This window comes from Parambassis ranga, chromosome 21, assembly GCF_900634625.1.
Source record: "Parambassis ranga chromosome 21, fParRan2.1, whole genome shotgun sequence".
Classification (NCBI taxonomy): Eukaryota; Metazoa; Chordata; class Actinopteri; family Ambassidae; genus Parambassis; species Parambassis ranga.
The window spans coordinates 289,485-304,032 of NC_041041.1; the positions used below are offsets into that span (position 1 = coordinate 289,485).

The window sequence follows — 14,548 nt, forward strand, 5'->3', positions numbered from 1 at the left end:
AAAATAAAAAAAATCTGCAGTTTAGTTTAAAAGCGTACGTTCAGAACTCTGCTGTGTGTTTGTTTGTTTTTTTCATTCAGACTCAACAAAAAACTTAAAGAAGAACAAAAGCTGATTTGTCCACTTTAAAAAGTTGCTGCTGACTTTTTTCAGTGTGGCGTGAGACTGCTAAAAATAAGCAGAGATAAGAGAGCTGCTGTTATCTGTAACACTTAGAGACACAGCCTGTGTGACATTCACTTCCGACCACAGACCACACTGCAGGATTGGAACCAAACCAACATTTTTTTAAACATTTTCTAAAAGTGAAAGAAGATTTGTATTAAAAACCAGACTGATGTCACCTGGAGAAAAAGTGGTTAAAGTCAAGAATATATATCCATTCTAAACAAACGTTACCCTGACAAACTCTTCTTGCTCTGTCACACTGTAGCGGCCCAGATGTTCAAATGTTCAGATGTTAGAGTCACTGTGCATTTCTGCTGTGGAGCCATCAGCTCAGCTCAGTGGGGTTACAGCAGCAAGTCTGAGTTTAGTTTGTTTGTTTTTGTCTCTTCAGGTGAAGACTCGGGTGGCAGGTCGTGTTCACACTCTGACCATCAGAGATGTGAAGCTGACGGAGGCTGGCGAGGTCAAACTGACCTCCAAAGACTTCCAGACCCAGGCTCAGCTCATCATCAGAGGTGAGACATCCAAACACAGCGAGCTCAGTGGATGCATCGAGGAGAGCAGGTCTGTGTTTGGTTGTTACATGTTAAAATGTCTGTGTGTGTGTGTCTGCTCAGAGCCACCAGTGGAGTTCACAAAGCCTCTGGAGGACCAGACAGTGGAGGAGGAAGCCACGGCCACACTGCAGTGTGAGGTGTCCAGAGAGAAGGCAGAGGTGCAGTGGTTCAGGGAGGGACAAGAAATCCGTAAGACCAAGAAGTACGAGATGGTCGTTGATGGCCGCAAGAGAGCGCTGGTCATCCATGACTGCACGCCAGACGATGCCAAGATGTACACATGTGATGCCAAAGAATTCAAGACCTCCTGCTTCCTGGAGGTTACACGTAAGGACAAAACCTAAAACAAGCCAATCTTTAATTTAAAGGTTTCAGGTGTACCGGATCCTGAGCAGCAGTCCTCGGAAAAAATCCCCCATGATCCGAAAAATATAGATAAAATCAGACAGTGTAACGGGTCACCTTTGTGTCCACAGCTCCTCATGTCGAGTTCACGAAGCCGCTGCAGGACGTGGAGGTCAAAGAGAAGGAATCTGCCAAGTTTGAATGTGAAGTGTCTCGTGAGTCTGCCAAGGTGAGAGAGCTGCCTGGAATCACAGTGGCATACCTGATTCCTGTAGGACTGACTCTAATGTTGTTGTGGTTTAAGGTTCGCTGGTTCAAGGATGGCAGCGAGATCAGGAAAGGAAAGAAGTACGAAATCATTGCTAAGGGAGTCCAGAGGATCCTCATCATCCACAAATCTGTGTTTGATGATGAGGCTGAGTACGAATGTGATGCCAGAACCTCCAAGAGCTCTGGCATGCTCACCGTCATTGGTGAGAACCTTCATTCCAGCCCAAAATACATAAAACAAGGCAGACAAACTGAGTTCTATCTCATGTGCAGCTGGTGATGTTTATAGTCTTGGCAGGTCCTGAAATGATTAACAAGATGAATATGATGAATATTCCTGTCAATGCTGGGCACTGGTCTGTTCTGCCACAGTAACTATGCTTCTGTTGCTGTTCTGTATCTTCTCAGAGGAAGCAGCCCGGTTCACCAAGAACCTGTCCAATGTGGAGGGAACAGAAACAGACAGTGTGAAAATGATCTGTGAGGTGTCAAAGGCCAATGCTGAGGTCACCTGGTACAGAGGAGACGAAGAACTTCCAGAAGGCGGTCGATATGAGCACATCACAGATGGACGCAAGAGGATCCTGATCATCCAGGACCTGAGGATGGGTGATGCAGGAGAGTACAACTGCAGGCTGAGTCCCACCGTCAGGACGTCCGCCACCCTCAAACTGAATGGTAACAACACTGAAAGTCATTTGTCAGGCAGGGTTCACTGTATCAGTCTGTCAGGGAGTCCCCAGGTTACATCTGCCAATGTGTTTACAGATCTTACTAAATCTGATTTAATTTTAACATTCCATCTGCAGATATCAGCTTCATTTTAACTTCACTGTCCTTTCTCTCTTCGTTCCAGAGTTGGCCGCTGAGTTCATTGCTCGTCCTCAGAACCAGGAGGTGGTCGAAGGTGAGAAGGCCGAGTTTGCCTGCTCTGTCTCCAAAGATACCTATGAGGTGAAGTGGTTCAGAGGTGACAAGGAGGTTGAAGCTGGAGACAAATACACAATCATTAGTGAAGGAAAGAGAAGAGCTCTTATTGTGAAAGACTGTAAGCTGAAAGATGAGGGAGGCTATGTTGCTCACATTGGCAATGTTAGAGCCTCTGCTGATCTGTATGTGATCGGTAAGATAATCTTCTTCTTTTCCACATCTGGTTTGTTCAAAGTTTAGGTTTGGTTTTAATCAGTTTTATTCTATTTCAGAAAAACTGAGAATCATCACACCAATTAAAGACACGCAGGTGAAGGAGGGAAGCGAAATTGTCTTTAACTGTGAGACAAACGTGGAGGGAGCCAAGGCCAAGTGGCTGAAAAACGAGGAGACCATTTTTGAGAGCAGCAAATACATGATGGCTCAGAGGGACAATGTCTTCTCTCTGAGGATCAGAGATGCCCAGAAGGCCGATGAGGCCAGCTACACCATCAGCCTGACTAATCAGAGAGGAGAGCAGGCCAAGTGCACCGCCACTGCTAAAGTTGCAGGTAAACATCCAAAGTTACTCTGGTGGAAGTATGAGCGTCCCACCACAACGATCACTTGCAGAGGAAGTCTGATCCTCTGCTGGTGCTACTGTGGGAGGACAGTAGGTGGAGTTCTGCTCAGGGGACTACTACTTTGTGATAGTTCAGAAACTTTTGTGTGTTTTAGGTTTCAGTGTAGAGAAATAAATTCCAAACACAAAAAGGAGTGCTGCTTCATCGGTTGATTTGCTTTGTTGTGCTTCCTCCTGTGTTTCTTATGGAATACTCACTGTGTCTCCACAGAGGAAAAGCTGAAGTTCCTGGAGCCTATTGAGGACATCGAGACCCAGGAGAAGAAGACCATCAGCTTTGTTTGTAAGGTGAACAGGCCCGAGGTGACTGTGAAGTGGATGAAGGCTGGCCAGGAGGTGACACTCAGCAAACGCATCATCTACAGAGCCGACGGCCTCAAACACACACTGACCATCAAGGACTGTGTGATGGACGATGAGGGCGAGTACACTGCCGTGGTCGGAGATGACAAGTGTGGAGCCGAGCTGATCATCAGTGAGGCCCCAACAGATTTCACAGCACAGCTCAAAGACCAGACCATCACAGAGTTTGAGGACGCAGAGTTCACCTGCAAGCTGACCAAAGAGAAGGCTGTCGTCAAGTGGTACAGGAACGGACGCGAGATCAGAGAGGGACCCAGGTATGAGCAGATGATCAGATTTCATTTCAGAGATTGTCACATGTACACAGGGAGGAGAGGAGAGAGGAGAAAATCACGTTTGGTCTTTGTGTAGATATCACATGGAAAAAGAAGGCAAGACATGCAGACTGACCATCAAGGTGTGCCGACCTGATGATGAATGTGAATATGCCTGTGGTGTGGATGAGAGGAGGACTAGAGCCAGACTCTTTGTTGAAGGTAAACTCTTTATCGCTTTGACTTTTAACGAAACCAAGAGATGTTTTTTTCTTTGACTCATTGTGCATTGTTCTGCCCTGCAGAGACCCCAGTGGAGATTATCAGACCGCCTAAGGACATGTTCGAGCCTCCGGGCTCTGACATTGTGTTTGAGGTGGAGATCAATAAGGACAGGGTGGAGGTGAAGTGGATGAGAAACAACATGATAATTGTCCAGGGAGATAAATACCAGATGATCAGTGAGGGTAAAGTCCACAGGCTGCAGGTCTGTGAGATCCGACCCAGAGACCAGGGGGAGTACAGGATTGTAGCAAAAGACAAAGATGCCCGAGCGAAGCTGGAGCTGGCAGGTGAGTCAGCCAAAACAAGGCTTTGTTCAGCTCAAGTACAATGGCCAGATTGATGAATGGGTTTCTCCTCTGCAGCTGTTCCAAAGATCAAGACGACCGACCAGAATCTGGTGACAGACGCTGGTAAACCCTTCGTCATGGGCGTGCCCTATGATGCTTATCCCCGGGCTGATGCTGAGTGGTTCTTCGAGGGTGCCATTCTGCCCGTACAGAACATTGATACCTCTGCTGACAAGACTGAGTACCGCCTGAAGAGCCCCAGCAAGGAAGACCGGGGTCGCTACAAGGTGGTCATCAAGAACAAGCATGGCGAGGGCGAAGCTTTCATCAACCTGGATGTGATTGGTGAGGCTGGGTGTTACATTGCTGTTAGGTGATGCTCTGTCAGAAACATTTCTAATGGATCATGGGTTTCAGATGTCCCCGGACCTGTCAAGAATCTGAGAGTGGTTGACACCGCAGACGGTGAGGTCAGTCTGGCCTGGGAGGAGCCAGAGAGTGATGGCGGCAGCAAGATAGTGGCCTATGTGGTAGAAAGACGTGATGTGAAGCGCAAGACCTGGACTCTGGCAACAGATCGTGCTGATACTCCAGAGTACTGTGTCAGCGGCCTCCAAAAAGACTCCATGTACCTGTTCAGAGTCTGTGCCCGAAACAGAGTTGGCAGTGGACCTACAGTTGCCACCGAGGATGCTGTTCAGGCCAAGAACAAGTTTGGTAGGGTCCTCACTGACATAATCCTTATGTTGTCTCCACAGTCCCTATCAAATCTCTCACGTGTCTGTTTCCACCATCAGATGTTCCAGATGCTCCAGAAAATGTTGCAGTTGGCGTTGTGAACAGGTTTGGTGCCAGCCTCAGCTGGGAGCCCCCCAAGTTTGATGGTGGCTCTGAGATCACTGCTTACGTGATCGAGCTCCGCGACAGGACATCCGTTAAGTGGGAGGCAGCCATGGTCTGCAGTGCCCGTGACCGGTCAGCCACACTGAATGATGTGGTGGAGAACAAGGAGTACATCTTCAGAGTCCGTGCTGAGAACAAGGCCGGCATGGGCAGGCCGAGCGCTGCCACCAACCCTGTCAAGATCATGGATCCAATCGGTGAGTGACACCCAACACTTCTGTTTGTTTGCTGCTTTACAACAACAGCTAACTGAATTATTTCATGTGCTGTGGCTGCAGAGAGACCAAGTCCACCTCTGAACCTGAACTTCAGTGACCAAATCAAGACAGCTGTCACATTGACATGGGAGACACCCACGAGCAACGGTGGCAGCATGATCACTGGTTACATTATTGAGAAATGTGATGAAGGAACCGACAAGTGGCTCCGCTGCAACGCCCGACTGTGTCCGGACCTCTCCTACCGGGTGCGTGGCTGACTGAACACATTAGACTTCCACGAGAGGATTTTATCTTGTCTCTTTTAAGACCTGTCTGCCAGCGATGAGCTGATTGGTTAACTCAGAATCAGAGTTGACTCTTCAGTGTTGTGTTGTTGATCTCTTTAGGTGTCTGGTTTAAAACCTGGTCAGAAATACCGCTACAGAGTTTGTGCTGAGAACGCTGCTGGAATCTCCGATCCTACCGAGCAGCTTGGGCCGCTGCTTGCTGACGACCCTCACGGTGTGAACTTTGGATAATTTAAGCTAAATATTAAAACTGTAAACTTTGTCCAGAAAGATATTTAGGAAACAAACACCAAAACAATCCACTAGATGGCAGTATAACATCAAGTGACTAATACTGAAAAATGTTCCTTTCTGCAGTCGGCCCGAACTTTGACCTGAGTGGCTTCAGGAACGGCCTGGAGGTGATCGTCCCTCAGCCTCTCACCATCCGAGTCCCCATCACTGGATACCCTACACCGGTCTCCAAGTGGACATTTGGCGAGAAGGAACTCACCACCGCAGACGAACGTGTCTCCATGGTGACAAAGCCAACATACACAGAACTGACAGTCTCACCGAGCGTCCGACCAGACAAAGGCACCTACACACTGCAGCTGGAGAACGATGTGTCCTCAGTTTCCGGAGAGATCGAAGTCAACGTCATCGGTAACAATTTCCTTTTTAACACTGATGGATTTTAATTAAATGTTGATTTACTTTAGTAACAACATTCCGTTTACTTCCCCCAACACCCTCCATGAACAAGAAAAGCTGTTATCCAAATGTTCATAAAAATGTTTTCTTTCTCTTTTCCCAGCATGCCCCAGTGCTCCCAAGGACTTCAAGGTAGCTGAGGTGACACGACACCATGTCCATCTGATGTGGGAGGCTCCAGATCACGATGGAGGAAGTCCAGTCACCCACTATCAGATTGAGAAGAGAGAAGTTTCTCGCAAAACTTGGGCTAAGGTGTGCACCTTTCTGTTTTTAAATTATGTAGCTCTGAAACATTTGGACAAAGACCTCTTAGGAAGACAGCCAAGCACCTGATGTCCAAAGTACTCTCTGGATGTGACTTTAAATGCTGCTGTAAATAAAACAGAATTGGTCTCTTGGTTTTTGCGTCATTGCTCACCACTGTGAGGATGTTTTTCCAGGTGGCTACTGGCATCCTGGACCTGGAGCACACAGTCACAGATGTGATTGAAGGCAAGGAGTATCTGTTCAGTGTCACCGCCTGCAACAAGTGTGGACCAGGAGAGCCAGCGTACATCGACGAGCCTGTTAACGTGTCCTCCCCTGCCAGTGAGTGTTTAAACACTCCATCCAGGTACGCAGTTTTTCCTGATCATAATCTCACCTTTATGGGTTTTTTTGCAGCTGTTCCTGATCCACCAGAGAACCTTAAGTGGCGTGATAAGAGTGCCAAAAGCATCTTCCTGTCATGGGAGCCCCCTAAATATGATGGTGGTGCTCATATTAAAGGCTACGTGGTCGACAAGTGTCAGCGGGGTACTGATAAATGGGAGCCTTGCGGTGACCCCATCACTGAACTGAAGTATGTGATGGCATTATAGAAGTTGTTTCTCTATATTTTGAGACAGTTGGACAACACTTACAGTTTACTCTCATAGGTTCCAGGTGACTGGCTTGATTGAGGGTCAGTGGTACGCTTACAGAGTCAGAGCTTTGAACAAGTTAGGAGCCAGCCGACCCTGCAGAGCAACTGATGAGATTCAAGCTGTGGATGCTAAAGGTAGTTCAATCATGATGCTACATTTGGTCATAAAGTACTGCAGCACTTTTCTCTCTGTTGATTTTCTCTGAGTCATCCTGCAGTAACAGAAATGTCCCAGGTGTCCTGGACCTTTAAGGCCACGACCACAAGTAAGAATGTGATGACTTTCTGTAAAATTCCAACAGAACCTCCAGAGATCCAGCTTGATGTGAAGCTGCTGGCCGGTCTGACTGCTAGAGCCGGTACCAAGATTGAACTTCCTGCAGATGTGAAAGGAAAGCCAGATCCAAGAGTGAAGTGGACTAAGGCGGACCTGGTCCTGCGAGCTGATGACCGCATAAACATTGCCACCCAGCCAGGACACTCCAAGCTTTCTATCAGCAACACAACCAGAGGCGACACCTCCACCTACATTATTGAAGCAGTCAACACATGTGGGCGTGCCACCGCCACCATTGATGTCAACATCCTTGGTATGGATGCTGATTTACAAAACAAAGAAAAGTAGCAGCAGTACCATACTGTGTTGTGCTCAATCCCCCTTAGAAACAAGTGCAGTGTCCTATTTGTGGTCAGTTTTCTCCATCTTATTAAAAAGAAAATCAAGACATACTTACTTAAACCAAACCAGGAGTTTGCTTGGTTGCATGTTGAACTTAAAAACTGTTTCCATCTTATTCTTAAGTTCATATGAGTTCAAATCAAAACAGCCCCAGAGACTGAGACTGTTTCTTCCCATCCTCTCCAGATAAACCTGGCCCCCCAGCTGCTTTTGATATCTCTGAGATCACTAATGAGTCTTGCTTCCTGGCCTGGAACCCTCCGCGCGATGACGGTGGCTCACCCATCACCAACTACATCGTGGAGAGTCGTCAGACAGACAAAGAAGAGTGGGTCAAGCTGTCTGCTACAGTGAAGCACACAACCTTCAAGGCTTGCAAGCTCACAGCTCTAAAGGAGTACATCTTCAGGATCAGTGCTGAGAACCAGTACGGCATTGGTGCACCTGCAGAGCACACCCCAATCATTGCCAAGTATTCTTTCGGTAAGTTGTTTTTCTAAATTTCCAAATAACCAAGCAAGTCGATGAAATCGGAATATTAAATAAGATGTCATGTTATTCTGTTTTAGATCCTCCTGGTCCTCCCACCAGAGTGACTCCCTCAGACGTTGCTAAAGATGCCGTGACTCTGATGTGGTTTGAGCCAGATGAGGATGGCGGCAGTCCCATCACTGGGTACTGGATTGAGAAGTTCGATCCAGAGAGTGACAAGTGGATCAGGTGTAACAAGCTGCCAATCAAAGACACAACCTTCAGGTACAGAAGTCCAACTGTTGAACTGTGGGAGTGCCAGTGGTTGTTATGTTGTTCTGACTGTGGGGCCGTGTGTGTGTTTTTGTGTTTACAGGGTGAAGGGACTTCCCACCAAGAAGAAGTACCGCTTCCGTGTTCTGGCTGAGAATCTGGCTGGACCTGGAAAACCGAGCACAGAGACTGATCCCGTCCTTATCAAAGACCCAATTGGTAACAAGTCTTTCAGCACATTTACTTTTTCATTTAAATAAAGGATGGGTTCTCAGAACTCTGCACTTCTCTTCAGATCCACCTTGGGCTCCTGGTAAACCCGCTATCAGGGACATTGCTAAGACCTCAGCCCTGTTGGCATGGACCCGACCGGAACACGATGGCGGGGCAAAAATTGAAGGCTACATCATTGAGTTCCAGAAGACTGGAAGTGAGGAATGGATCCGGATTGCAGAGGATGTCCCTCAGACTGAGCATCAACTGAAAGGCCTGATGGAGAAGCAGGAATACTCATTCAGAATAAAGGCCGTCAATAAGGCTGGAGAAAGTGAACCCAGTGAACCTAGTGACCCAGTCGTGTGCAAGGAGAGAGTTTGTAAGTTTAGCTCACGGGAGGGGGGGGGGTCATTGTTATTAATAAGTTAATCAAGAATCTGCCCTGACACTGTCTGATCTGTCACTGTCCTATCCCACAGACCCTCCTTCTGCTCCTCAGTGGCTGGAGGTGTCCAACATCACCAAGATCAATGCTGACCTGAAATGGCAGGCTCCCAGCAGTGACGGAGGCTCACCCATCACCAACTATGTGGTGGAGAAGAGGGATGTGAGACGGAAGACCTGGCAGACTGTGGACACCACAGTCAAGGAGCTGAAGTACACAGTGACTCCTCTCAATGAAGGGTCGCTGTACGTGTTCCGCGTCGCTGCAGAGAACGCCGTAGGAATGGGTGAATTCTGTGAGCTGGAGGATGCTGTTCTCGCCAAAGACACTTTCAGTAAGTGTTCAGGATTTATTCCCTGTTATTGTTTTCTATAGATGCTAAAGTTTTCCATGTTTTCTGCAGCAACTCCTGGACCTCCTTACGCTCTGACAGTGATGGAGGTCACCAAAAGACATGTGGAGCTGAAATGGGAACCTCCCAAGAGCAACGGGGGAAGACCCATCACCAAGTATGACAACAAACTGCAAAACCACTAAACAAGCAGCTATTAGACGCTGCACATAATGACGATGCATCTGAGAGAACTGTAAAAGAATAATAAACATGGTTTGTTTCTCAGGTATGTAATTGAGAAGAAAGAAAAGGTTGGAACTCGTTGGTTGAAGTGCTGCAAGACCCCAGACAGACAGACCCAGTTCAAGGTAACAGATGTTGACGAAGGCTCTGAGGTGCAGTTCCAGGTCAGAGCTGAGAACGAGGCTGGAGTTGGAGATCCAAGTGAACCCACTGTGATCCTCACCATCGAGGATCCAACCAGTAAGAGTCTTCATGTTTGCACTGCAAACACTCATGTAGGTTTTTGTTCTGCTGATGTTAAGACTGAGGGTCTTCTTTCTCTCTCTTTAGGTGCTCCATCACCTCCTCTGGAAGTCACCATCCCTGACGCTAGCAGGGAGCACATTAACGTCACCTGGAAACCTCCAGCCAAGGATGGCGGCTGTCCCGTCACCGGCTATCATGTGGAGGTGGCAGAGGCCCGTCCGGAGCTGAAATGGCTCAGGGTTAACAACAGGCCCATCAAAGAGCTGAAGTTCAGAATCGATGATGGTATCAAACCAGAGAAGAAGTACGTCATTAGAGTTCGCGCCATCAACTCTGTGGGTGTCAGCGATCCCTCTGAGATCTCTGACAAAGTCGCCACAAAAGATCCTGACTGTGAGTATGGACAGATTTTTAGGAAATTTAGGACTATAAAAGATCCTTAAAGCACAGATAATTAACCCAGAAGACCCTGGTCCCTAGGTGCTCCCACCATGGATTTGGAGGCACAGGACATAGTTGTGGTTGAGGGTGAGAAGATGCACCTAAACATCCCCTACAAGGCAATCCCAACACCCAAGATGGTTTGGCAGAAGGACACAGTGGAGTGTAAGGGTGATGACCGGCTCTCCATGACAGTGGAGATGAACAGTGCCCACCTGGAGCTGCTCAAGTGCACACGTGCTGATGCTGGCAGCTACACCATCACTTTGGAGAACAGCTTGGGAACTGCCACTGGAACCATGAACGTCAAAGTCATTGGTATGATGATTCATGTAACTGTAAATGTAATAAAGTCACACAACTGATGAATGTCTTTTTGCAGACAAGATTTATTTTGTCACCACCAACCAACAGTTTAGAAGTTTGATTTTGAGACACATATTCTGACATGTTCTTCCTGCTCCACAGGACTCCCTGGTCAATGCAAGGACATCACCTCTAGTGATATCACTAAGAACTCCTGCAATATCAGCTGGGAAGCCCCAGAGGATGATGGTGCCACCCCAATTGTTAGCTACACACTGGAGCGCCGTGAGTCATCAAAGAAGACCTATGTGCCCGTCATGTCTGGAGAAAATGTCCTGACCTGCAGTGTCAAAGACCTCTACATCAACTGCGAGTACTACTTCAGAGTGAAGGCTGTCAACAAGGTCGGAGCAGGAGAATACCTGGAGCTACGCAACCCAGTCATCACAGAGGAAATCAAACGTAAGTAACAGCTGCTAAACTTTGCATTCTGTGAAGTCAGAGCAAAATATCAACAAGACAAAATCATCCATAACTTTAATTTATATCAGTCCAAAAAAAATGAAAAACTTATTTTTATTATTGATTCTACAGAGAAACCAGACCCACCCATCCAGGTGGAAGCTTGTGACCCGACATCCAAGTCCATCACAGTCACCTGGAAGGCTCCCGACTATGATGGTGGCTGTCCCATTCAGGGCTACATTTTGGAAAAGATTGAGAAGGACGGGGACCGCTACGAGAAGGTCACCCCAAGCCTGGTTCCTGGGTTCTCCTTTGTGGTGACGGGCTTGAAGGAGGACATGGAGTATCAGTTCAGAGTCCGAGCCGAGAACGCTGCTGGAGTCAGTGAGCCATCACGCAGCACACAGCCCATCAAGGCTGCAAACCCTGTCGGTATGTGAAGCTTGCAGCGTTTGACCCATCTTGTACTGACAGGAAAATGTATTGAATTTTTCACTCTTCTACCATATCCAGAAAAACCAAAGGTGACCCTGCATGCCTGTGTGCAGTCTGGTCTGTGCATTAAGAAGGGTGAGGAGATCCGTATTGATGCCTACATCTCCGGCTCCCCATATCCCAAAGTCACCTGGTTGAGGAACGACGAGGACGTCACCAAAGAGCCAACCAAGAAGATTATGCCTGTGGTCAAAAAGAAAAAGACCAAGGCTAAGGTCTGTGTTCTCACAGAGACAACTGAACATCTTTGATTGTCTGCATGTTATAATGTATTTCTTCCTGCAGGTTCCAGAACCAGAGGAAGAGTTTGTGACCCCTATGCGTGAGCGTTTGGGTCTGGACCAGACCAAGAAGGGTCAGGCTGCGCTGATGATACGTGAAGCCATCAGGCTAGATCATGGAATCTTCACCATCAAGGTGGAGAACACTCACGGAGCTGCCACTGCCTCCTGTGTTGTCAATGTCCTTGGTAGGTTTGTATGTTAATATGTGAATCTTTGTATTTATACAGAAAAGATCTGGATCTGACTCTAATATCTTGCAGACAAACCTGGACCTCCAATCAACTTTACCTTCGATGAGATCAGGAACACCTCCGTCATCTGTAACTGGGAACCTCCTGAGGACGATGGAGGCAGTGAGATCCTGAACTACATCCTGGAGAAGAAGGACAACAAGAATGACGAGATCGGCTGGATCACTATCACCTCCACCCTGAAGTGTGCCAGCTACCCCGTCACAAAGCTCATTGAAGGGAAGGAGTACATCTTTAGAGTCACTGCAGAGAATAAGTTTGGCTGTGGCCAGCCGTGCATCTCTGAGCCAGTTGTTGCTAAGAACCAGTTCGGTAAGTATAAGAAGCTCAGAGTGACTTCTGTAAAATAATCTGAAGGAATAACTAGAAAGAAATTAACTTATATCATTTATGAAGTCTAATAATAGAGTTAGAGTTAAAAAAGTTGCAAAACTTTTATATTTTAACACCACCTGATAACGCTGGTACATGAGAAATCTCTTATTTCACCCTCAGATCCACCTGACGCTCCCAACACCCCCAGAGTTCATGAGGTGACAGCGAGCACTGCCCATATCTCCTGGCACGAGCCAAAGGACAACGGCAGCCCGATCTTGGGCTACTGGATCGAGAGGAAAGAGGTGAACAGCAAACACTGGACCCGAGTCAACCGAGCTCTCCTCAATTCTCTGGATGTGAAGGTCACCGGTCTAATGGAGGGACTCACCTACATCTTTAGAGTGTGTGCTGAGAACCTGGCCGGACCCGGGCCCTTCAGTGAGCCCTCAGACCGCATTGTCACCATGGATGCTATTTGTAAGTGTTCAAGGCATTCATGCTGTGAAATGTTGTGATTGTCTTTCATTACTCTGTAGTTTAGACAATCCACAATATTGGATATTATTATACTGGATATAATACATATTTTATTTCATTTATATTACACATTCCTTTATATCCGTTACAGTACAGACAAAGAGTACAGACAAGCATTTCCCTGTGGAATCATATCTTGTCAGAAATATTACATCATTTCTCACCTCCACAGTGCCCCCTGGCCCCCCGACTCCGTGGATTGTAGACACTGGAAAGGACTCAGTCATCGTGGCCTGGAAGCCCCCACTGTACAATGGTGGAGGAGATATCCTGGGATACCACGTGGAGAAGGTACAACTGAAAAAAATAGCTAATTTCAGAGGAAGTCCCTGTGAGGACCCTACAGGATGTCAAACTCTGGTTCTCTGCTGGCAGGTTCTGGCTGGAGAGAAGGACTGGACCCGCAGCACAGAGTTCAGGTGCAAAGAGCTGACCTATACTGTGACTGGCCTCACCGAGGGGGCAGACTATTATATCCGGGTCATTGCTGTCAATGATGCAGGTCCTGGAGCTCCCGGTGTTACTGAGCCTGTCACTGTCAAGGAGCCTCAAGGTACCAAGCTAAGAGTTTTAATATTAATGCCTGAAAAAGAAACTTTCTTTAACACAGAACATAAAGAGTTAAACGCTTTTTTGTGAATCAACAGTTGTATTCCAGTTCTTACTCTCTGTCTGTGTCTTCAGTATCTCCTGCTGTGGACTTTGATGACTCTGTGAAGAACGGGGTCATGATCAAGGCCGGCGAGTCTCTGAGGCTTCCTGCTGTGGTGACTGGCCGACCCCAGCCGGAGGTCAAATGGGCCAAAGACGAGGCAGAAATCGACAAAGAGCGGATGATTGTGGAGACAAAGGGCAAGAACAGCACACTGTGCATTAAGAAGGCTGTGAGGGCAGATCATGGAAAATACCAGATCACTGGCACCAACAGCAGTGGCACCAAGACCGCCGAGACAAGAGTGGATGTCATGGGTCAGTGCTTTATGAATACACCCATTAATTAACTGTAAAGCTGAATCCTGCTCATACAGCCTCTAAACAGACTGGACATTCAGGCTGCAGTTAGCTCACTAGGTAAACCTGAAACAACGCATCGACATCTTTTAATTAGCTGCTGTTTTTTTGGGTTGGGTTTCTGTAGATGTCCCCGGACCAGTGGTTGACTTGAAAACAGTTCAGGTGACCAAGAAGAACATCGTCCTCACCTGGTCTGATCCAGTGGACAACGGAGGCAGTGACATCATTGGCTACGAGGTGTTGAGGAAGGATGCAAAAATGAAGCTCTTCCGCCAGCCCATTGAGACAGCGTCCTGCAAGTGTGATGTTCAAGGCCTGCTGGTTGGTGAGGAGTATGACTTCAGGGTCATTGCCAGAAACAAGTACGGAGATGGAGCTCCTGCAGACCTAGGACCTATCCTGGCTGAGGATCCCAAAGGTAAACATGGTCTGGTACAT

The 14,548-nt window shown here is 47.5% G+C and overlaps 1 protein-coding gene across 1 annotated transcript in view; it reads left to right on the forward strand.

Annotated features, from left to right (window-relative positions):
- ttn.1 (titin, tandem duplicate 1) overlaps positions 1-14,548 on the forward strand; it is a 143,739-nt gene that overhangs the window by 62,290 nt on the left and 66,901 nt on the right. Inside the window, 40 exon segments of the mRNA XM_028433823.1 lie at positions 560-683; positions 786-1,052; positions 1,202-1,299; positions 1,375-1,543; positions 1,749-2,018; positions 2,197-2,463; positions 2,543-2,821; positions 3,104-3,512; positions 3,607-3,731; positions 3,815-4,081; positions 4,157-4,426; positions 4,499-4,798; positions 4,879-5,181; positions 5,263-5,450; positions 5,592-5,706; positions 5,850-6,137; positions 6,289-6,440; positions 6,629-6,776; positions 6,852-7,029; positions 7,106-7,227; positions 7,395-7,682; positions 7,958-8,254; positions 8,341-8,527; positions 8,619-8,734; positions 8,811-9,110; positions 9,211-9,510; positions 9,580-9,685; positions 9,797-9,993; positions 10,084-10,392; positions 10,480-10,758; positions 10,909-11,208; positions 11,341-11,643; positions 11,725-11,921; positions 11,992-12,175; positions 12,251-12,553; positions 12,737-13,036; positions 13,269-13,387; positions 13,472-13,649; positions 13,781-14,065; positions 14,235-14,528. Coding sequence (XP_028289624.1) covers positions 560-683; positions 786-1,052; positions 1,202-1,299; positions 1,375-1,543; positions 1,749-2,018; positions 2,197-2,463; positions 2,543-2,821; positions 3,104-3,512; positions 3,607-3,731; positions 3,815-4,081; positions 4,157-4,426; positions 4,499-4,798; positions 4,879-5,181; positions 5,263-5,450; positions 5,592-5,706; positions 5,850-6,137; positions 6,289-6,440; positions 6,629-6,776; positions 6,852-7,029; positions 7,106-7,227; positions 7,395-7,682; positions 7,958-8,254; positions 8,341-8,527; positions 8,619-8,734; positions 8,811-9,110; positions 9,211-9,510; positions 9,580-9,685; positions 9,797-9,993; positions 10,084-10,392; positions 10,480-10,758; positions 10,909-11,208; positions 11,341-11,643; positions 11,725-11,921; positions 11,992-12,175; positions 12,251-12,553; positions 12,737-13,036; positions 13,269-13,387; positions 13,472-13,649; positions 13,781-14,065; positions 14,235-14,528 — 9,181 coding nt within the window.